The 22,631-nt window shown below is 47.5% G+C and overlaps 2 protein-coding genes and 1 pseudogene across 2 annotated transcripts; all 3 read left to right on the forward strand.

Annotated features, from left to right (window-relative positions):
* The first annotated feature begins 8,050 nt into the window (after window positions 1-8,050).
* On the forward strand, window positions 8,051-9,159 carry LOC120670365 (aspartyl protease AED1-like). Its single transcript, XM_039950445.1, has 2 exons — window positions 8,051-8,200; window positions 9,007-9,159. The coding sequence occupies exons 1-2, from the start codon at window positions 8,051-8,053 to the stop codon at window positions 9,157-9,159; spliced, it is 303 nt and encodes a 100-aa protein (XP_039806379.1).
* A 2,578-nt stretch (window positions 9,160-11,737) lies between these two features.
* LOC120671363 (aspartyl protease AED1-like) lies at window positions 11,738-14,012 on the forward strand. Its single transcript, XM_039951659.1, has 3 exons — window positions 11,738-12,091; window positions 12,405-12,679; window positions 12,756-14,012. The coding sequence occupies exons 1-3, from the start codon at window positions 11,950-11,952 to the stop codon at window positions 13,785-13,787; spliced, it is 1,449 nt and encodes a 482-aa protein (XP_039807593.1). The 5' UTR covers window positions 11,738-11,949; the 3' UTR covers window positions 13,788-14,012.
* Window positions 14,013-14,458: 446 nt separating this feature from the next.
* On the forward strand, window positions 14,459-19,346 carry LOC120671364 (annotated as a pseudogene).
* Window positions 19,347-22,631: the final 3,285 nt, after the last annotated feature.

The following is a 22,631-nucleotide window of genomic DNA, read 5'->3' on the forward strand; positions in this document are numbered from 1 at the left end:
GTCAGCTGGAACACGATGGCACTGCTTCAATTGAGAGATATGAAAGACATTGTGCACGGCGGAGAGTGATTGAGGAAGTTCCAATTGATAAGCCACTGCTCCAACTTTCTTGATAATCCGAAAAGGTCCGACATAGCATGGCGCTAACTTTCCTCTGACTTGGAAACAGCGAGTGCCCTTAAATGGAGAAACCTTGAGATAAACATAATCACCAATTTTGAGATGGAGTTCTCGACGACGACGATCAGTATAAGTCTTTTGACGAGATTGAGTAATGCGAAGATTCTCACGAATAATCCTGACTTGATCCGCGGCATCTTTCACCAAATCTGGATGAAAGAAAGGCCTCTCTCCGGATTCGGACCAATTGATAGGAGTCCTGCACCATCTTCCATAAAGGGCTTCAAAAGGAGACATTTTGATACTTGCTTGATAACTATTATTATAAGAGAATTCTGCAAATGGTAAGCAAGTAACCCATTTCTTTTCATATATGAGAGCACAGGCTCTCAGCATATCTTCTAAGATTTGATTGACTCTCTCGGCTTGACCGTCGGTTTGAGGATGATAAGCAGTAGTATAAGTGAGATCGGTTCCCATGGCTTCATGCAGACTTCTCCAAAAGTGAGCAACAAATTGAGGACCGCGGTCAGAGACAATTTTCTTAGGAACACCATGAAGACAAACGATGCGGGTAAGGTACAACTCCACATATTGCTTGACAAGATAAATAGTCTTTACTGGAAGAAAATGAGCCGACTTCGTCAATCGATCCACAATTACCCAGATAGAATCATACCCTTGAGAAGACCTGGGTAACCCGGTGATAAAATCCATTCTAGTTTCTTCCCACTTTCATGATGGGATAGGCAAGGGCTGAAGGGTACCGGCAGGTTTGAGATGTTCGGCCTTAACCCTTTGGCAAACATCGCACTCAGCGACATATCGAGTGATTTCTCGCTTCATGCGAGTCCACCAAAATCTTTGCTTGAGATCTTGATACATTTTGGTACTGCCCGGATGAATGGAGAATTGAGAATTATGGGCTTCATCAAGGATAATTCGCCTGAGGTTATGATCCTTAGGCACCACAATACGCTTCCCAAAGAATAGAACTCCTTGATCATCCGTAGAGAAACACCGAGCTTTGCCCTCCTTCATTAATTCCCGAATTCGAGCCATACCCTTATTCTTCTTTTGGGCTTCCTTAATTTGATCATAAAGGTCGGATTTAACCGTGATAGTAGCAAGATAACCTTTCTTGACCATAGAAATTCCGAGTTTTCGGAGATCATCACAGAGAGTATGCAAAGGAGGGGCTATGGTCAAGCAATTACATTGAGCCTTCCTGCTTAGTGCATCAGCGACGACATTTTCCTTACCAGGATGATAATGCACTTCAAGATCATAATCCTTGATCAGTTCAAGCCATCGACGTTGCCTCATGTTGAGATCAGATTGAGTGAAAATATATTTGAGGCTCTTATGGTCAGTATAGATATTGCAATGATTGCCGAGCAGATAATGACGCCATATCTTTAGAGCATGGACAACAGTCACAAGCTCTAAATCATGGGTAGGATAATTTTCTTCATGACGCTTGAGTTGTCGAGAAGCATAGGCCACTACTCGGTCTTCTTGCATAAGAACACAACCCAGACCGATGCGAGAGCATCGCAATAAACATCAAAGCTCTTGGAAATATTTGGCTGAGCAAGAACAGGGGCGGTAGTGAGACGATCCTTAAGGGTTTGAAAAGCTTCTTCACATGCTGGGGACCACTCAAACTCAATCCCATTCTTCAGTAACTCGGTCATAGGCTTCGCAATTTTAGAAAAATTCTCTATGAACCGGCGGTAATATCCCGCTAGTCCCAGAAAACTCCGAACCTCATGGACATTCTGAGGTTGCTTCCAATCAAGAACATCTTGCACCTTACTAGGATCTACAGCAATACCATCCTTGGAGAGAATATGACCCAGAAAAGATACTTCTTCAAGCCAAAACTCACATTTGCTAAACTTGGCATAAAGACGATGTTCTCTCAGTTTTTGAAGGACAATATGAATATGATGAGCATGATCTTCTTGGGTCTTGGAATAAATGAGAATATCATCAATGAAGATGATCACAAAGACATCAAGTTCCTCCATGAAGATGCTATTCATCAGATACATGAAATAAGCCGGCGCATTGGTGAGGCCGAAGGACATAACAGTGAATTCATAGAGACCATATCTAGTAGAAAAAGCCGTTTTTGGAATATCTTCTTTTCTGATCTTGATTTGATGATAACCCAACCTTAAATCAATCTTAGAGAAATAACGAGCTCCGGATAGTTGATCAAACAAGATATCAATCCATGGAAGAGGATATTTGTTCTTAATAGTGACTTCGTTTAACGGATGATAATCAACACACATCCGTAAACTATCATCTTTCTTCTTCACAAAAAGAGCCGGGCATCCCCAAGGAGAGGAGTTCGGACTAATAAAACTCTTGTCCAATAAAGTCTTGAGTTGTTTCTTCAATTCCTTCATCTCATTGGGAGACATTCGGTAAGGCTGTTTAGAAATAGGAGCTGCCCCGGGCATGAGCTCTATGACGAACTCCACCTCACGATCAGGAGGCATACCCGGTAATTCTTCCGGAAAGATATATGGATACTCACACACCACGGGAATATCTTCCAACGCGGTATCTTTAGTACTTGGCAGAGCATATAAACCAGATTCCATCTTGGCAAGAGAGAGTAGAACTCTATTCCCGAAGGGATGCAAAAGATCGATGGTACGGGGCCCACACTTAATAACTCCATCATGCTTACCCAACCAATTCATCCCAAGAATCACATCTAAACCCATCTGATCTAGGACAAGAAGATTAGCTTGGAAAATAGCTCCCTCGATGAGAATTGGAACCCTATCCACAAAGTTTCTAGAAATGATCTCTCCACCCGGTGATTCTATATGGTATGGCACTGGTAGGTTTTGCATCTCCAGCTTATTATGCAGTATAAATTTCTTGCTGATGAATGAAAAAGTTGCCCCAGAATAAAAAAGAACCATAGTAGGGTGAGAATTGATTAGGACCGTACCCATAAGAACTTCGGCATTCTCCGGAATTTCTTCGACGGTGGTGTAGTTGAGGTGGCCACATTTAGGAGCTTGTTGTGGCTTGGCTTCTTGGCGCTGTGCTTGAGGTAGCGGGTTATTGGACCTGGGTGCATTGAAGGCACCACCACGCCTCGGAGAGGGGCAATCCCTGGAGAAATGGCCTATACCACCACAATTGTAGCATGGACTCTTTGCGGCAACATTTGGATTGCTCCAATAGGCATTGATCGGCCTAGGAGCTTGTCCTTGAGGAGGTTGAGAGTGACGCAAAATCCACATAGGACGGGGAGGTTGAGTACCCGGTGCCCGAGGTGGAAGAGGAGAAGGCCCCAGACGTAGACGTGAGGAGCTACCGCCTGCCGAGGTAGGAGCTGGGCGCTTGTTCTTTGCCTCAAGATTCTTCATCTTATGCTCAGCTCTGATAGCGATATTCACCAAGTCATTGAAGTCTTCAAACTTGGTAGTGGAGAACTTGTCTTGCAACTCTGTGGAGAGCCCATCGTACAGGCGTTCTTGCTTCTTGGCATCGGTGGCCACTTCTTCAGGTGCATATTGGGAGAGGGTGTTGAAGTCATTGACATAGGCCATCACATCACGACTTCCTTGAGTGAGATTCAGAAATTCCTTCTTCTTGATATCCATGATACCCTTGGGAATATGGAAGGAGCGAAAAGCTGTGCGGAACTCCTCCCATGTGAAGCGGTAGTTGGCAGGGTGAGATGCCTTGAAGTTCCGCCACCAAGCCCCAGGGGCATCAAGAAGTTGGTGAGCAGCAAATAAAACCTTCTCATATGGCTCACACTCAATAAGACCCAGCTTTTCTTCAATCACATTGAGCCAGAAATCTGCATCAAGAGAATCCTTGGAGCCACGAAAGATGGGCGGGTTGGTGCGGAAGAAATCCCCGAACCTGTTCACTTGAGGCTCAGCTCTTGGGCCATGATTGCCGGCATTGCCCATTTGATTGACTATGGTCGCCATAAGTTCAGTTTGCCGGGCCAGGACGTCCGCGAGGCTTGGGTGAACGGGAGGATTAGGAAGAGGAACCTCGTTGTTGCGGTTGTTATTGCCACTCGAACCATTGGCACCATCCCTCTCGGTTTCCGAACACAAAACCATCCTGTTAATAAACAAAACGGTTAGCGGTCAGGAATGAAAGATGGAGAATGATACACAAAGGTAGGGTGGAACGACAATGTGTAGATAAAAATCTAACATATAACCAACACTAAATAATGTATCTAAGAGAAAGGGTAGATTTGGCCCACTAAAATTAACAAGCACGAGTTCACCGAAATCTAGACCACGACACATTAGATTGGTTAGATGCAGATTTGAAAACCAAAAGAAAGTATGCATGCATGCAAGGTATGAATGCAACATGATGTCTCCTCACATCATGTGCACGCCTTAACGTTCTAGCACTCACTTACGACCCGAAAAAAACGCATTGTCCAGCAGCGCTACAACCCTCCTACTAGCACTTAGGACAATAGGTGATTCCCACTCACTCAACTCCGGTAAACGGCTCAAAAGGTTTCCAGCAGGTAAAGGGGTTTTCCTACGCTCCCGCTACTCATGAAAGCAAGAGGAGTTAAGCATATCTTAATTAGACAAATGAAGCAATAAGGAAGAATTAGCTCTAAGACGAAGGAAGAAAGGTAGCATTTCACCTTAGGTTCAAATTTTTAACAAAAGTAAATCTTAGTGCAAGTGATCAAATTTTATTTTACTCTCACCCTACTAAGCAAATTTTAGATTCACTTCATGGAACCTCAGCTCTGATACCCGTTGTGAGAACCGCCCAATTTGATACTATTTTAAACGAACCGCCGGTCATTATCATCTAGATGAGAGTTAACACGTGTTTGCCGGAGAGCATGCCACGTGTTATCCCACATCTAGATACACGAATAACCGACATGTCATTCATCCAAAATAATATCAAATCCGGTAGTCTCGGTTTTTGCTCCAACAGACGCCCAGAACCAGCATATGCACATACCGTTTACAATTGAATACATCGCCAATAATCCACAAAGAGCAGTTTTACAAAAAACAGAGTTCGAATCTTAATATTACAAGTTCAATATAGGTGGGTTTCAAGCTTCACTTACAAGCCTTGGGCTCACAAAAGTCATATTAAACAGAAACATAAAGTTTATTGCATTTACATGCTCTCACGAAGCTCGATTACGATATAGACATACTAAGATGATGATGCCTGGCTCAAGGACATCATCTCAACCACAACGACCTACTCCTCCCCTGCATTTGGATCAGTGGGGTAGAAGTGGCCGAACACTACTTCCGGCTCACCTGCAACTAGGTTTAGAAAGCAACCTGAGTACAAAAGGTACTCACAAGACTTACGCGATTAAATAAACAAGGATCATGCAATGGCTCAAGTAAAAGTTTTAAGGTTAAATATTTATTGCATAAGCATTAGCTCCCTACACTATCACCTATCAGAATTATTTAATCTTGTCCAACCCCAAATAATTTTAGTTGATTAAGAGAGTAATATAATCTTTAACTGTTCATAGCTGTAACATGAACCATTCCCATCATAAACGAAATTCTATGAGGAGTTCATGGGATAAAGAGCTTGCTCATAACCGAGAGCGCGGCAATTCGAATTGATTATAACCTTGCAAGGGTGTACTACTTTACCCACACGACGCAAGGACCATGCGACTCACCCAACCGGCCAAAGTTGGACAAGGGGATACTCGCATCAACCGTTCCCAACAAGGCTCAACCGTTGAGGGTACGCCCACCTTGCGCGTGGAGACTTAGTTCCACCGGGGACATCTCTAAATTTTCCTACACATAGTTCCACCCGGGGACACACTAAGCCTCCCTGCATAGCCCTTGGCCACGTATCTGGGACTGGGCCCCAATGATCAAGTCAAAGAAGGTAATTGGCTCATCCGTACTATTATATTGGATATGTGGTAGCACGGAAAGGTGCTCAAAACCGACGTCATCCACTCGGTCCTTAATCGATCCAAGCGGACTATGCCCATGTGATTTCATTCTCTAGTACCTACCATTCCGCTCGAATCTCGATACTACCAAACTCTTAACAACCCAACTGAACCAGTGCAATCAAGGGTAACCGGTAAAAGTGATCCTCCGAACCATTCCTGTCTAGCGAGCAATATAAGTATTCTAAGCAGGACTAAGCATCTAGTCAAGTTAAGTAATTAACTAACTAACTACGGCCAAGAATAAGGATAACAAATCAAGGAAGGATTATGCATAAAGATAGGTATAAGAATGCAATACATACATACATACTATACATATATAGCCCACAATACCCAAGTGGAATAGCTAAACTAAATCAAATTAGACAGGTGCAAGGAATATGCTTAGCTGCTTGCCTGGGTTAACTTCAGGCTCGACCATGAACGGGATTCCGGGTTCAGTCTCCACGGACTCGGTGGGCTCCACGGGTTCGACCTCCGACGGTTCGGTCACTATAATGCATGAATGCGATGCAAGAATTTAAGAAATTGAGTAAACAATAAGCATAAATCATGAAATAATTTGAGCATTCCGGGAACATTGCAAGGAACTCATGAAAATTGGTTTTGCAGCAAAATCATTTTACTATAATTAATCATAAATATAATAGTTTTTAGCCACTCTAAACAAGGTAAATCATAAAATGCATACAAACTTAAATAAACAAATCCAAGAAAGTTATCTTAGTTACTAGGAATGAAAACAAAGCTAACAAAACTGGTTTTACTATTTTCTCACTTTCCAGCAAAAAGTTCTATATTAAACCATTTTTAGATAAAGCATAAGAAAACAAGCTAAAACTTTGATAAACAGTAAGGAAGCATGTGAACAAGTTGCACCACTAAAAACTACACCTCACAAGGAGTCTAACAAAATGTAGTTTGAAATTTTTCGAGCAATACTCAATTAACTAAGTATTAAACTCACTTTTGTAAAATAAAACTATAAATAAATCTACAGAAAAGTAACATGCAAAACAATATTTTTCTTGAGTAGATCTAAGCTAGAGGAATCCAACAAAACAAGTTTCACATTTTTCAGAAATATACACGAATTTCTACACATTTTGAAAGATTGCTGCACAAAGAAAAATGTTTGAAAACACTGGGGGCACCCACAGCCGGCCAGCCCAGCGGCTGATAGGCGGGGCCCACGGCCAGCGGCCCTCCAGGCCGGGTCAAGGCAAGGCCGGCCTTGACCGCGGCGTGGGCGTGGCCACGACGTCGCGCGCGGCAACGGCGAGCTGCGGCGGCGCGGCAAAGCGGAGTCGAAGCTGGGCAGGGGAGGCGCGCACGGGGTGGGGGGATGGCGGCGAGCCTCACCAGCTGCGGCGAGGACAAGGAACGGTGACAAGGAGGCAGCGCGACAGCGCTAGGCGGCGGCGGACGGCGAGCTCCGCCGGGGAGGCCCTGCGGAAGGGGCGGGAGCCGGGTGAGGGCCAAAATCAAAGGAGGAAAGGGAGAGGAAGCTGCTCCCGCGCGGAATTGGCGAGGGGCTCACCGAGGGCGGCGAATCGCGGCGGCAGGCGGTGAGCAGAGCTTGGGGTGGCGGCGGCAATGGAGGTGGGGAAAGGGCTAGGGTTTGAGAGGAGAAGGGGGCCGGTCGAGCACGGATAAGGAGAGGGCGATGGGAAGAGTGAAGGGGTGGCACGGAACGCGAGGATGACCGGCACGTGTTACGAAGATGGACGCCGGTGACGGGGCGACGCGTGCGGCGCAGAAACAGAGCAGGGAGGAGGGAGGGAAGGGGAGGCTGACGGGCGGGCCCGACGAGGGATTTTTTTTCTCTAGGCTGTGACACCCTCCGTGTTCGCCGTTGGCTCCGTGCTGGACTCCTGCGCGGCCGTGACCCGCCTACCGCCGACGGCATACCGGGCGCTGCGGGAGGCGTTCAGGGGGTGGATGGCCGCGTACACGGCGGCGCCGCCCAAGGGGGGCCTCGACACCTGCTACGATTTCGCCGGCGCTTTCTTCGTGGTGCCGCCGAGAGTGGAGCTGGTGCTGGAGTGGGGGAACGTCCTGGAGCTGGACCGGTCGGGGGTCCTCTTCGCAGTGCTAATTCTACAGTCGCCCGTGACTTGCCTTCCTTTCGGTCGATTCACCCACCGTGGTCACATGGCGGGGCCCACCACTCACATCTTTTATCCCACTAGCGGTCCTCCCATTCTCGGTCTTCTAGATCTAGAGCGGCAGAGCACATCGTTCCCATCGTCTTTCCCTTTCTCTTTTCTCTGTAGGCGGTCGCCCAAACTTGCAGATGGAGCGGAGCAGCTTGAGAGCTCCTGGCGACGGCGGCGCACTCGCCCGCAGTAGCAGCAGTTCGCTCCCTGAGTACAGCAGCAGCGACCTCCTCCAGGCGAGCTCGGCGACGGCGGTGGCGCGCTCCTCAAGGGACCAGCGGTGGGCGAGCTCCTTCCGGCCTCCGCCCGCGAGCTCGCCACTGGCGGCGGGGTGGCGGCGGCGGGGAGGCGGCGACGACGGGCAGCGCCGCCTCCCGCGCACCGGCATGTTTTTTTTCTTTTTTTTCAATTTGTTATCTAATATTGTTTTTCTTGTGTAAAAATTTTTCTCATGAGATTTTTTAATTTGTTTTCGTACAACCTTCCAAATTTTTTCTTTGAAAAATCTTTGTGGTCTCCAATTTTTTCTTGAAAATTTTTTCTGTTGCTCTCCAGTTTCTCTTGAATTTTTTTTCGCTCTCCAGAAATTTTTCTCGAACTTTTTTATTTTTTTAGCACTCCAAAAAATTTTCTTGATTTTTTTTTGAAAACGACAAAAAAATTACTAAAAATGGAAAAAAATATAACTGTCGGAAATCGACCGTACAGAGCCTCTCCGTACGGTCGACCGTAAATTAGTCTCCCCCGGTCCTCTTCCACGACTGCCTCGCCTTCGCGCCCAACAGCGACGACCGCATGCCGGGGATCCTCGGCAACGTGCAGCAGCTGACGATGGAGGTGCTCTACGACGTCGCCGGCGGGGCCGTGGGGTTCCGCCGCGGCGCGTGCTGATCGATGACCGGTGCTATCCAAATGGGTGCAGATAGCACTCAAATGGAACTATCTCCGTGCTAGAGATTTTAGCATTTGGCATTAATTCAGAACTAGGCGTGTTGCCCACGCATTTGAGCAGCTAGTATTGCAAATTCAAAAATTTGCATGTCGTTGTATCCTTACTTAAAGATTATACTATTTTTTTACCATACATCACCCTGTTCATTATCGTAAATTATGTCTTATTGTTGGTTAAAACAATTCAAATATGATCTACTTATAATAATAATAATTTGATTTGTTGAGCTTTAATAATATTATGCATGAAATTATTCTTATTTTCGTTTTATTGTGATTGATTGTTGTTAGTTTTAGTTTTTATTAATAGTATATGTTTGTAACTAATACATAGCTAAATAATATTTTATATTTAATTTTTCATAATGGCATTGGTGGGTGATTTTTAATTAGGCACAGGGGGGTATTTTAGGCTAATTTTATCGTAATGGCAGTGGTGGGCAATTTTTATTTTTTTATTTTTCTCCGATTAACGTGAGAATTTCTAGGCCTTGAGAGCGAACGTGGAGGCTCCGTTTGTTGGCCAAATAATAAGATAATAGATAAGTTAGTACTAATCTTCCTGTCATTTGTTAGGTTTGTTTGGTCTATGTTGTACACAAGCTAGCTGTTTGTACTTCATATAATCATGCCTATATATAAGCCCAAAAAAGTGCATGCCCATGCTCATAAGCCACTTAGACATGCTGTTCAAGTCTAAAAGGAGGAGGATTTTTACTGTATGAAAGGCACCAAAATTGTAACCTAAAATCATACCTACGTAGGTATGATTTTTTAACGTGAGGCATCAAAATTTTGGTACTCCAACCTCCCTATGTTATAATTTAGTAATACCACTCGAAGAATGGTAGAAAAAACTCCCCAAAGGAATTAAGCTGATTGTGTTTTTATGGATCTCCCTTTTTTCATCCTATTTTATCAATGTGAGAACTGGTACGCTAGAATTGGAAACGGTTCCTCTGACTTTAGGTCTCTCTGAATTTGGGTCACTGACGCATGGGGCTAAGCCTATGTGTCAGTGACCGGGGTCAAACTCAGAGAAGACTCGTCGCTAGAAATATGGGAAGTTTTGCTCACTGCTAAAAACTTCAAGACAATTAAAAGCTCAGGCTCAACAGATCAATTCACGGTTGCAGTATATTCATATCCTCACATTCTAGACCTTAACTAAATACAAAAAATGATGTCTCATAGGATCCAAATTCAGAGAAAAATGATTTTCTTTAAAGAGAAAATAGGCTTCAGAACACCCCTTCCTGGTAGTGCCTGTCACTGTATTGAAAATTTTTATGTTCATGAGCGGCACGGCGGCGGTGGATCCCGCATGGCGGCGGTCTTCCCGCGCGGTCTTCCCGGTGTGGTGCGGTCTGCATCTTTTGGTTACATGTCGACGCAAGGTCACGTTGGAGTTCTCGGCAACTAGATGAGTGTGGATGGTTCGGTGAGCGCCACGAGCTCTGCTTCTGCTGAATTTGTCGCATGGAGTTGCTGTGGAGATGAGTTGTGCGGCTGCGTCGATGATCCAATCCGACCGGCCTGATTTGTTTAGTGTTGAGTTCGGCGTGTTGATGCCCCAATCCAACCCGCCGGTGTAATTTTTCTTTTTTTCTCTCTTTTTGTTGCGTGGTTATGGCCTCCCAGGGTCGTAACCTTGTATTTTTCTGCTATATCAATAGAAACGCACTCATCGAGTGCCGTTCATTCAAAAAAAAAAGCTTAGGCTCAACAGATATCATTTCACGGTTGCAGTATATTCATATCCTCACATTCTAGACCTTAACTAAATACAAAAAATGATGTCTCATAGGATCCAAATTCAGAGAAAAATGATTTTCTTTAAAGAGAAAAATAGGCTTCAGAACAGCCCCTATATACCTGGTAGTGCCTGTCACTATATTGAAAATTTTTATGTTGTTGATATATATATTTCAGAATACTTATGCACTAAAATACTAAATTTACAAAACTAGGCTATAGCCCACGCATTTGCGCGGCTAGTATTGAAAATTCAAAAAATTCGCATATCGTTGTATCTTTACTTAAAGATTATACTATTTTTTTACCATACATCACCCTGTTAATTATTGTAAATTATGTCTTATTGTTGGTTAAAACAATTCAAATATGATCTGCCTGTAATAATAATTTGATTTGTTGAGCTTTAATAATATTATACATATAATTATTTTTATTTTCGTTTTATTTTGATTAATTGTTATTAGCTTTAGTTTTTATTAATTAATAGTATATATTTATATCTGACACATAGCTAATTGGTATTTTATATTTAATTTTTCATAATAGCATTGGTGGGTGATTTTTAATTAGGCACCGGGGTATTTTAGGTAAATTTTATCATAATAGTATTGGTAGGTGATTTTTAATTAGGCACAGAGGTATTTTAGACTAATTTTTATCATAATTGCAGTGGTGGGTAATTTTTATGTTTTTATTTTTCTTCGATTAACGTGGGAATTTCTAGACCTTGAGAACGAACGTGGAGGCTCCGTTTGTTGGCTAAAAAATAAGATAATAGATAAAAATACAGAGAAGATTTCACAAGTTTGAGGCTGTATCTGCCCACTAAGGAGAGCACTCACTTTGCTTGGCTACGCATTGCCTGTGTGCTCATGGCCTATATATACCGAACCAGCATGACCCATGGGGAAGTAGCTATCCTATCCAGTCAAAACAGGTGCAAGCAGCAAAGATACACGCAGGCACGCAGCCATGGTTGTTGTTTTGCCACTGCTGCTCCTCCTCTTGCTCTGTTCTTCTCCATCTGCCCTTGGAGCCAATGACAAACACGACGAGTTCACAGTCCTGGACCTGAGCTCGCTGAAGCCACATGCCGCCTGCTCCGGACACAGGGGTACGTTCGTCAGGCCGGGGCTCCGGCATCTGCAAATATATATAATTTTTCATCTTAATTTGCTAATTTCATTAAATTGTCTGCAAATTACAAAATATTTTTTTGTCAGTCAACTGTGAAAATATAATGTTTGACGCACAATGACAGTGACGCCGCTAGGGGTGGTAAAGGGCCCAACATTTTGAACTAGAAAATCTAAGGATCGGGCCCTAAAAGGGCCGGGCTCTAAACATATGTATTTTTGAACTAAAAATTTTAAGGGCTTTATTGGACTGTGAAGAGGCCATTAGGGCTATGGCCCATTACCACCCCTAGACGCCGCCCCACAACGGCAGCTGGGTGCCGTTGTACCACCCTCTCGGCCCGTGCTCGCCGTCGTATAGGGGTGCCGCGGCGGCGGCGGCGCCGTCGTTGGCCGACCTGCTCCGGCAGGACCGGTTCCGCGCCCACCGCATCCACGGCAAGGTGTCCGGCGGTTTCCGCTCGAGCAAGGGCTCCTACAAGGAGCCGGTGGCCATCGAGGAGACCCAGGTCCATCACCAGGCCGCCATCACAATCGGAATGGGCACACAATCCATGAGCTCCCAGGTTGGAAGAATTTCTCCATTTCAGTTTCCATAAATTTTGTTTATTTGTTCCTAATAACCAATCATGTATTCTGCAGCGCATCGGTCCGGCGGCGACCGACGACGACGGGACCTCCGGCGGCCCGCCGCCGGTGTCCCAGACGGTGGTGCTGGACACGGCGAGCGACGTGCCGTGGGTGGACTGCGTGCCCTGCGCCCTCGCGGAGTGCCCCTACTACGACCCGGCCCGGTCGAGCAGCTACGCCGCCTTCCCCTGCAACTCCTCCGCCTGCAAGCAGCTCGGCCCCTACGCCAGCAGCTGCGCCAACAACCAGTGCCAGTACCGCGTTGCCTACCCCGACGGCTCCTCCTCGTCGGGGACCTACAGCTCCGACCTCCTCACCATCACCTCCGGCAACACCGTCAGCGGCTTCAGGTTCGGGTGCAACCAGAACGCCCAGGCCGCCGGCGGCGGCGGCCCGAGCCCGACTAACGGGTTCATGGCGCTCGGCCGCGGCGCGCAGTCGCTCATGGCCCAGACCTCGTCCGCCTACGGCAACGCCTTCTCCTACTGCCTCCCGCAGCGGGAGAGCGACAAGGGCTTCTTCCAGATCGGCGTGCCCGGCGGCGCGTCCTACAGGTTCGCCATGACGCCGATGCTCAGGGACCCGCGGCGCCCCGCGCTGTACCGCGCGCTCCTGGTGGCCATCACCGTCAACGGGCAGCCGCTCAACGTGGCCCCCGAGGCGCTCGCCGGCGGCGCGGCGCTGGACTCCCGCACCGTCTTCACCCGCCTGCCCCTGACGGTGTACGCGGCGCTGCGCGCGGCGTTCAGGGACAAGATGGCCGCGTACCGCCGGGCCTCCTCGCCGCCGCAGACGGAGCTGGACACCTGCTACGACTTCACCGGCGTCCGCTACGTCCGGCTGCCCAGGATCGCGCTGGTGTTCGACCGGAACGCCGTCGTGGAGCTGGACCGGTCGGGGATCCTGTTCGGCGACTGCCTCGCCTTCACGGCCAACGACGACGACAGCGCGCCGGCGATCCTCGGCAACACGCAGCAGAAGACCATCGAGGTGCTCCATGACGTCGGCGGCGGGAACATAGGCTTCCGCCGCCAAGCGTGCTGACGGGGACCACCGCACTAGCCATTACGCCGCCTCTAGCATCTAGGCATTGTGCTACTCGATCGATCGTTCTTGCGTTCGATTCCAAAACACAGGCAAATAACCGGGCACACAGCAAACGTGTGGTTTTCGGTAGTGTCTGTTTAAACTGTTTGTAAGAACTGTTTGGTTTGGTTGTCCATGAACAAAGCTACCTCATACCTAATGGGGATATTATTAGATCGTTTATGACCAAAATAACCCAACATTTGCATGTCATGAATCGGCTTATTACAAGCCAATGCACAAAGCATTTCCCCTAAAAAAAACTTGTTTAAAATTTTTAGAAAATCTCGACCAAGATCCTAGGAAACAACCATGTTCTGAGAACAAAGACTGTAATTTTTAGAAAATGGTAGTTTTGTAAGCGGCTTTGTCCGCTTTCTATAAAAACAGGGAAGGATTTTTCGAAACAAAATGTTTTCAGAAAATGGCATTTTTATTTTATGGAGCAAGCTAGTGATTAGTGAAAGAGCCATGCTGTTTAATAAAGTGCGAATTCATTGACCTCTAAAAGAAAAAAAAATGTGTGACCTTGCTTGCCATTGACGGACGACGGCGACCTCGCTGAGTCGTAGCCTACTACTTTTATATGCGGCGTGCAAGGCTCCAGCTCCCAACCAAACCAGCTTCCTCTTCCTTTGCTCAAAAAAAAAAACAGCTTCCTATAATAGTACAGGAGTGTTCCTGAGAAGGAAATCTCAAGATAGCTTGTGTGTGTGTGTGATCTGACATCTGAGGTAGCAGCAGCAAGCTAATAAGCTTAGTGCAGGAGGAGATCGATGGGTCACCTCGGCGTTAACCAGACAGCAATCTGCCCACCCGCCATTGACAAGTACATCCAGAACCTCACGTCGTCCTACACCGAGAAGAGCAACGAGGCGAGCATGGTGTCCGCCTCCGTCATCATGTTCGTCCTCGCCGGCCTCTTCTTCAACCTCAACCTCTTCAGCGGCATCTCCGACTGTAACGAACATGGCACCATTTATGCCATTTCGAGTGATTTTGGTGATCGAATGACAACACAACACTTGGACTAATATGATTGTTAAGATGATCATTCTCAGGCTTTTAGGTTCAAGTGATGACAAAGAGAAAGAGAAAATAGGCGTAGCAAGGCCCGAAGGGCAGCCCCTACGGGGATTCCGCTACCCGGTTAGCGGACGGGGGTCGAGGGGGAGCCGCCCCTCGCGGGTCTCAGGGCAGCGCCCTGAAAGCTCTTCGGTCAGTAGCACCGGAAGAACCGACGCCATGGGCATCGGAGCATCCGATGGTAGTCGGAAGAACCGACGCTATGGTACTTTGGTGCAGAAGGGAGTCGAAGCCAAGTCAGCCTATAGGCACCGGTTGAACCGACGGGTCAAAAAGGGGCATCGGTGCATTGACCGTCCTTTGTACCAGAGACGATGTCAGGTGCCCAGGAGAAGTGTCTTCAGCACCGGTTCAACCGATGGGGCATCGGTGCATACCACCGGTGTAATGACGTCAGCGTCCAGGAGAAGATTCCTTCAGCACCGGTTGAACCGGTGAGGCATCGGTGCAAAGCGTCGGTTCAACCGGTGGTCTCTGCGTCAGCCGTCAGGAGTCCAACGGCTACTTCGTGTTATGAGTGACCGGATGAACCGACGCTACCCCGCCAAGAGGCATCGGTTCTTCCGGTGGTACGCAGATTTTCAGCTAACCGTTGGAGCAACGGCTACAAGACTTGGTGGCCTATATATACGCCTCACCCCGGCCATTTGAAGATTGCTGGAGTTGCTGGACATCCCACACACACCCAAGAACATCTCCAAGCCATACAAAAGCATCAAGATCATATCCTTAGCCCTTAGCACACTTTGAGAGTGTTGTGTAAAGGATTAGCTCTTAGTGAGTGAGATTGCAAGGCCTTAAGCCTTTGTGCTGTGGTTCTTTAGCGAACCAAAACAAGAGCTTGGTGCGCCGGCACCTTGGAGCGTGAAGCTCGCCGGCAACGTCATCGACCCTCCGACTTGGTGTGGAGCGGCGACGACACCTTTGTGCGGGGGACGTGGAGACCCCCATCCTTTGTGGAGAAGCTCCTTAGTGGAACCCGGGGCCAAGGTGACCGTGATTGTGTTCACGGAAGAGACTTGGTGGCCGAGTAGCAATACTCTTAGTGAGTGCTACAACAACGTGGATGTAGGTGTGCCTTTGTGGCTAACCGAACCACGGGATAAACACCCGCGTCAAGAGTTTGCTATCTCCTATCCCGCTCTTTAAGCTTCCGCATTTCATTCTAGTAATTTGTATGCCTTTACTTTCATAGAATAGTTTCTTGGTAGGAAAGGCTATAGGTTGCTAAACTCTTTCGGGATAGGGGTTTTATACTAGAACAACCTAGTTGCACATATTGATAGTATGTTTTAGTTTAAGTTTTGTGCAAACTAGTTGGAGCCATAGATTTAAGTTTTTATTAGTATCTAATTCACCCCCTCCCTCTCTTAGGCTAGAGCACCCGATCACTTTCACCGACGTCAGCACCACCCTCGACCCCAAGGTCCGCCTCTTCCTCTCCTCGGTGCTCTCGCTCCTGCTCCCCGTCATGTCCTACCTCTTCTCCGAGGCCAAGAACGCCGGCTGCTCGGCGGCCGCGGGCGCTCGCGCCGGCGAGCTCTCGCCAGGGCTTTCCTTACCGGTAAGGAAAAAAAATCGGAGGTCAGCGAGAAACGCATTTATCGGATTTCTCGGAAAATTATCGGATTTGCCATTTTGATTTCGGATGAAATTTAGAAAAAAATTCCCAATTTATGCAGGAAGTAACTTAGATTATTTCCAAACAAACTAGTAGTATAAACAAGATACAACAATGCATATAAATATGACTTTCTTGCCACAACAAACAGTCTGTTTAATATGGCCACCGCTATCGCCATGGCTTCCTATGAAGTTGTGGAGGGACCGAGAGAGATGGGGAATGGAATATGAATAAGATTTAGTGTTAGGAGGCAGCGGGATGGCCTGATATTTGGCTGCACCAATTTGGTTTGGGCGGATATTCAAAAGGGCCGAAAATTTCAGGCGATAAATAAAAAAACCGGACCCCGCCGAGAAACAGGATTTTCGGTTTTCTCGGAAAATTCTCGCCGAGAAATTTTTCCTTTGCTCTCGCTGGGCGCCCTGATGATCCTGGCGTGGATGCTCCTGGTGGAGCTCCTCCGCAAGAAGGTGGACGAGATCCGCATGCGCGGCTACTCGGGCTCCATCCAGCGCGCCGGCCGCGTCGTGCTGCTGGGGAGCTTCATCTTCTTCAACATCAAGACCGCCGGCCGGAAGGCGGCATTCAGCATCCTCTGGATCATCTGCGCCACCAGGGTGGTGCAGAGGATCGCCTTCACCGAGATCGGCAAGTACTCGTACGCCCATGGCAAGAACGCCCGCCTCATCAACTCTTACATGGCCAAGATCCTGAAGCAAGAGCAGCAGCATCAAGCTGCCGTCGTCCAAGGTGATGGTGCTCATGATCATCATGTCGAGCACCATGATGGAGATGGACACGAGCTGCTGAAGAGCTGCAGGTACATTGTGATGGGGGAAGAGAAGATGGTGCAGGAACCCACTGCAGACGGCTACAAGCTGGACATGACCACACTCGATGGTGACAGTGGCATCGTCACTGTTGGTAAAGTCTGGAAGCTCGACGAGAACAGCAGCACGCTCTTCACCACCCCTGACCAAGTCCAACGCCTCAAGAGACTCTGCCTCTCGTTCGCTCTCTTCAAGCTGCTGCGCCGGAAGTTCGAGCACCTACCGGCGGTGACCGACGAGGAGGCGCAGGACTGCCGGGATCTCATCCTGAAAGGCCTGCTGCGCGGCAACAATGGTGGGAGCGCCGCCGCCGAGGAACTGTTCCAGGTGATGAACGACGAGGTCGTCTTCCTCAGCGAGTACTACCACTCCGTGGTCCCCGTCGTCCTCGCAAGCCCCTTCTTCCTCCTGGTGAACTACTTCCTTGTCCTCATACTCGTAGCCGCCTTGTGCATCATGGCCATCATTCTCTGCGGCCACGGAGACGCCATCTATGCATTCATGAGCATCGGCGAAGACAACTACACTCTGCACTCCGGCATCGGCAATGTAGCTGTATGCCTCATCATCAAATCCAGAAACTCGCCGGAGGCCTTCTTCTCCGTAGTAGACATCTCCATCACAATCCTTCTGTTCATCATCTACTTCTACGAGGAGGTCTGGGAGTTCTTCGTCTTCATCCTCTCCAACTGGTTCATGGTCTCACTGGTCTGCAGCTACATGGCCAAACCCCAGTGGCGCGACAGCCCTTCCATTCGGTACGCCATCCGCCGGATCGTCTGGCTACGGAGCAAGCTGAACCATGGCAGCCTCAGCTTCCGGCAGTTCTCGGTGCTCAACATCCGGTGTCCACTCGGATTGCCGTTCTACTCCACACTCTCCTTGCTGCTGGGGAAAGAATTGGTGCCGAGAAACCTGAAGCAATCCATCGTAGATCGTCTTGTGGATCATGACCGCCATCGCACCGGCACCGCCTACTCTAGCACACCTCTCACAAATGGCAAGTCCGCCCTGCACAGCAACTACCTCTTCGACAAGCTCTCGTGGGCGTGCCAGAGCGACAGCGTTTCGGAGGTGTTCCTCACATGGCACATCGCCACCAGCATCTTGGAAGAGAAGTGTAGCAACAAGCAGCAGCAGGAAGCAGCGGCGAGCAGAGCATCGGCGGTGAGGCTGTCCAAGTACTGTGCCTACTTGGTGGTCTTCCACCCGGAGCTGCTGCCGGACAACCCGGAGAAGGCGGAGCGCGTCGTCGACGGCATGAAGGCGGAGCTGAGCAGCATCTTCTGGTGGTGGGAGTACTACCTGTTCTCCCAGCGTGCACGGGTGAGCAAGATCATGCAGGGAGCAGCAGCTGTTGCTGATGATGATGAAGGCCAGCATCGTCAGATGAACGGGGCGGTTGTGAGGAATGGCGCGAGGCTTGGGGGTTTGCTAGTGGATATATGTAGGTCGGAGAGCCATGGCCCGGAAGCGGCGTGGAAGGCGGTGGCGGACGTGTGGACGGAGCTCGTCGTCTTCGTGGCGCCGTCGGGCGAGGAGGAGCGCGTCAAGGGGCACGGCGACGTCCTGGTGCAGGGGGGCGAGTTCATCACCGTGCTCTGGGCGCTGGCCACGCACATCGGCGTGTCCCATGAGGCCACCGCCGGCAACAGATCGCCGGTCAAGACTTTGGAGGACCTGATGGGTGAGTCCATGCGCGCGCCACCGCCGGTTGACAGAGCAGTGGAGATAACCATGATGCACTAGTGGACCCTTTTTTCTTTTGCTTTTATTTTCTTCTTCTCTGTGTACGTAGTACGTACTAGTGTTTGTTTTCCTTAGCTTGTTGGCATATATACGGAGTGCTTGTTTGATTGAGTTGGGCAGCAACTTGTTGCAGACATGTGTATACGTAGTAGAATATGCCGCAGGGCGTTTAAGAGCAAAACTAATGATTTAGCCTGCTGCTGGTTATAAGAATCTTTGCAGCTCATCTCTCAACCCATTTGTATAGTAGTTTACTTTTCCACCATTAATACACGGTCCATTTGTCAATTTCACAAAATTTCTTGATTCTTGCGTCGAAATTGGCGGTAAGATAACAACCCACTTTTCCTCTCCCTCCTCCACCTCAGCATTCAGCCTGTTTATAACCCACTATAATACTTGCTCTAAAAGTGTCTTAATTATTTATGTATCAAAGGGACTGTAGTTGTTGGCATATAGCGGCGTCACTATATAGACTGTAGTTGCTATTATAAAAAAATATAGATCTGGACTATGGTTAGTTAATTAGCACAGAAACAAAAATTAATGGAGATAGAGTTTCAAGTGTCAATATGGACATGAATAGTTTTTCAAGAATATATGAACATGAACCACACATGTATCTTACGACTGTCTGAGACTACTCATTCTTGTGTATTCGATAAAAAACAAAAGTTTATCTTACAAATTGAAACAGCTTTTGTAAATCTTTTGTAACTCTTTTCTGTGGCTAGTCCACCATCATAAACTGAATACTCATTCTCGGCTCCGGTCTCGCAAAGCAAATAACACAGGGCACTGTCACTTTTGTAACTCCATTGAAGATGTCCCGCATCTGTTCCTTCTTTGCCCTCGTGCCCAAAGCTTCTGGGATCCGCCTTAGCATTACTTCTATCTCCCTCTCGTCTGTTGAACAACTTTGGAACATCCCACTCCCAGGTCCCCCTTCCCAAACCAAAAAGCGCGCTCAACTATCAACACCTGTTTTCTGTGGAACTTGTGGAAATGCAGGAATTCAAAAGTATTCGATGGAGTGGATGATTCGGACGCGGACATTTTACGACGATGTACTGCTGACCTTCGCCTTTGGGCGCATAGATCTTCGTCGCCTGTTGTAAAATTATGTTTAGATAATTGGGCCTCTTTTCTTGTACACATGTACGCTGTGTTGGTGCTGGAGGTTATTGTTGGAGTGGTGTGAGAGAAAAACACTATTGGCTGGCTCGTGGCTGGAGTCTGCTACTGGAGTGGTGTGATAAAAAAATACTGTTGGCTGGCTGGAGGAGCAGCGCAGCGAACGGGGTGGTAATCTCCTTTCTCACATTTTGACCTTTTATGTTTACTCCTTACTCCCTCTCTCTTCTTCTCTGGCTTGTCACAAACTGGTTCCGTTAATATATGTTCAGGCTGACCTGTAATGGGTCCGCCGTAGTCCCTGTCAAATTTTTTTTTTTGAAACAGCTAACAACTTGGCATGCAAGCCAAAATATACATGGATCTGTGAAGTATCGACAGATTTGCTACAAAACTGACACAAATATATAATTGAGAGCCTATATATCACAAATTGGAATTTACAACTACTACTTACCGTACGCGCTCTAGCATGCGCTTCAGCCATGGGATGCAATGTAATTAAGTATCGGGTACAAGCAGTTTAATTCTGACGACGGATCAGACCAGTGGCGAACCCAGCACTAGGGCTAGCTACTAGGCTCTAGTCTTAGCCCTTAATTACAGTGGATAAAATACTATTTTTTCTATAGCTAAACACAAATAACGACTGATGTCTAATATAATAATAACTCTAGTCTTTGGTGAATTCTGAGTCCGCATCTGTTGATCGGACGGTGTGTAAGACATACAGCATGCATGCATTATTGTTTTGGTCCAAGGCTCCAAGCACAGCCGCATGCAGCAGCAAATTGAAGTAAGCAAGGAAGGCCCACATGCAGTGAGGTACCGATGCCCCTCTCTCCTGGATTGGATCGGACGCACGGACGTACCGTGCCGTTCGTTCGCATCCAAGACGACTTTGTTCTTAACGCAACGGAACGCGCGAAACTCGTACGTGTCCGCTTCACCCTACATTTTGCTCCTTCCTTTTTTCCCTTCTCTTTTCTATTTTTCTCTTCCTTACATAGTTCCAGCTGGTGACTCGATCAGTTACTCTTTTTTTCTTGCCTTCTATTTTTTCCTTTAGTTTTGTTCTGAAATTTTGTCTCCAAATTTAGCCTAATTTTTTTCTTCAATTTTTGTTTTCCAAAAGTTTGTACCTGAATTCAGTGGCGGAGCTCGGATGAAATTTTAGGTGGGGCGCATCGCAAACATAACTTTGTAATCATATTGTGAGGACGCACATCAATAACTAATCTATGTCAAATTTAAATAATGATTGATGATCGTACCTCTAATTTGAAGATAATTGTCCATTAATTCAACAAAGATCAATCAAACAAGAAAAATATCCAATTTATAGACCAAAATTCAATATTCCAAAAGCTAAGAAACCTATAAATTTGAAGAGCAAATCAGTTAGTGACTTGGTGAGTAATATATGAAATTATGAATTGTAATGTAATAAAACAATTATGAGGAGAGGAGACATACCACTACACCACTAGCCTACTATTAAAGAACTAATCATGTCTAGGCCTTCTTGGTGGCCTAGGCAAGTCAATAGCCCGGTTTTTGGAGGCTTGAAATGTCTTCCTGACTTCACATTCATCAAGGCCTCTAAAAATCTCTTTCTCAATGTAACAGAGTATCAATTGCTATTCGACATCCAAGATCAACAAAAATATGAAGATCTGCATCAAATTCCCTAATGAGATCAGTACTTGCACTTTCTTCTTCATCCTGTGTTTCAGCTTGCCCTGTTAAGCTTGCCCTGTTTGGGCTTGTGCATGTTCTGTCCTAACCAGTGTCCTAACTTCTGCATGAGTTGATTCAACTTGAGAAACTAGTTCTTGATGTATCTCCTCAGATTCCACAGCCACACCAATTTGACTTTCATGGGTACTTGGGCGGGATCCAGAACCAACACTCATGCTTGAAAAAAATGACTTCAAATCTACGCATATACAATCACCAAAATCTCAATTACCACATCTCAAGTAAATGGCTAAATACCTAAACTAGAAATTCACAATTATACCTCTTGTCACAAATTTTTTGTTTCCAATTGTAGAAGTGGCATGACTGTTGGTGCTGGGGGCGCCTGCACCACGGCCCCGACCCCGGCCTGCTCCTCCCCCTCATTCTCCTTCTCCCCGACCAGTGCTACGCCCGCGACCGTGGCCAGCACCTGTCGTCCGCTCGCCGGCGTCGTTGCGACCATCCTCGTCCACCATCAGAGCGCCGGTCGCTCAGGGGCTCGCCGGCTCGGGGGCGGGGCGCCTCTGGACGTCCGGCGGCTGGCGCCTGGCCGCGGCCGGGGCCCGGGGAGGCAGGCAGAGGCGCGCCGGGCACCGCAGCGCAGGTCCGCAGGGCAGGGCGCAGATCCGCAACACC

The sequence above is a fragment of the Panicum virgatum genome, chromosome 4N, assembly GCF_016808335.1.
Source record: "Panicum virgatum strain AP13 chromosome 4N, P.virgatum_v5, whole genome shotgun sequence".
Lineage (NCBI taxonomy): Eukaryota > Viridiplantae > Streptophyta > Magnoliopsida > Poales > Poaceae > Panicum > Panicum virgatum.

Excerpts from the sequence above, each read along its gene's own strand:
- LOC120670365 (XM_039950445.1), top strand. The coding sequence starts at position 8,051 with ATGGCCGCGTACACGGCGGCGCCGCCCAAGGGGGGCCTCGACACCTGC. Across the intron at positions 8,201-9,006 it reads GGTCGGGGGTCCTCTTCGCA|TCTCCCCCGGTCCTCTTCCA; the intron begins GTGCTAATTCTA and ends ACCGTAAATTAG.
- LOC120671363 (XM_039951659.1), top strand. The coding sequence starts at position 11,950 with ATGGTTGTTGTTTTGCCACTGCTGCTCCTCCTCTTGCTCTGTTCTTCT. Across the intron at positions 12,092-12,404 it reads CGCCTGCTCCGGACACAGGG|AGACGCCGCCCCACAACGGC; the intron begins GTACGTTCGTCA and ends ATTACCACCCCT. Across the intron at positions 12,680-12,755 it reads CACAATCCATGAGCTCCCAG|CGCATCGGTCCGGCGGCGAC; the intron begins GTTGGAAGAATT and ends TGTATTCTGCAG.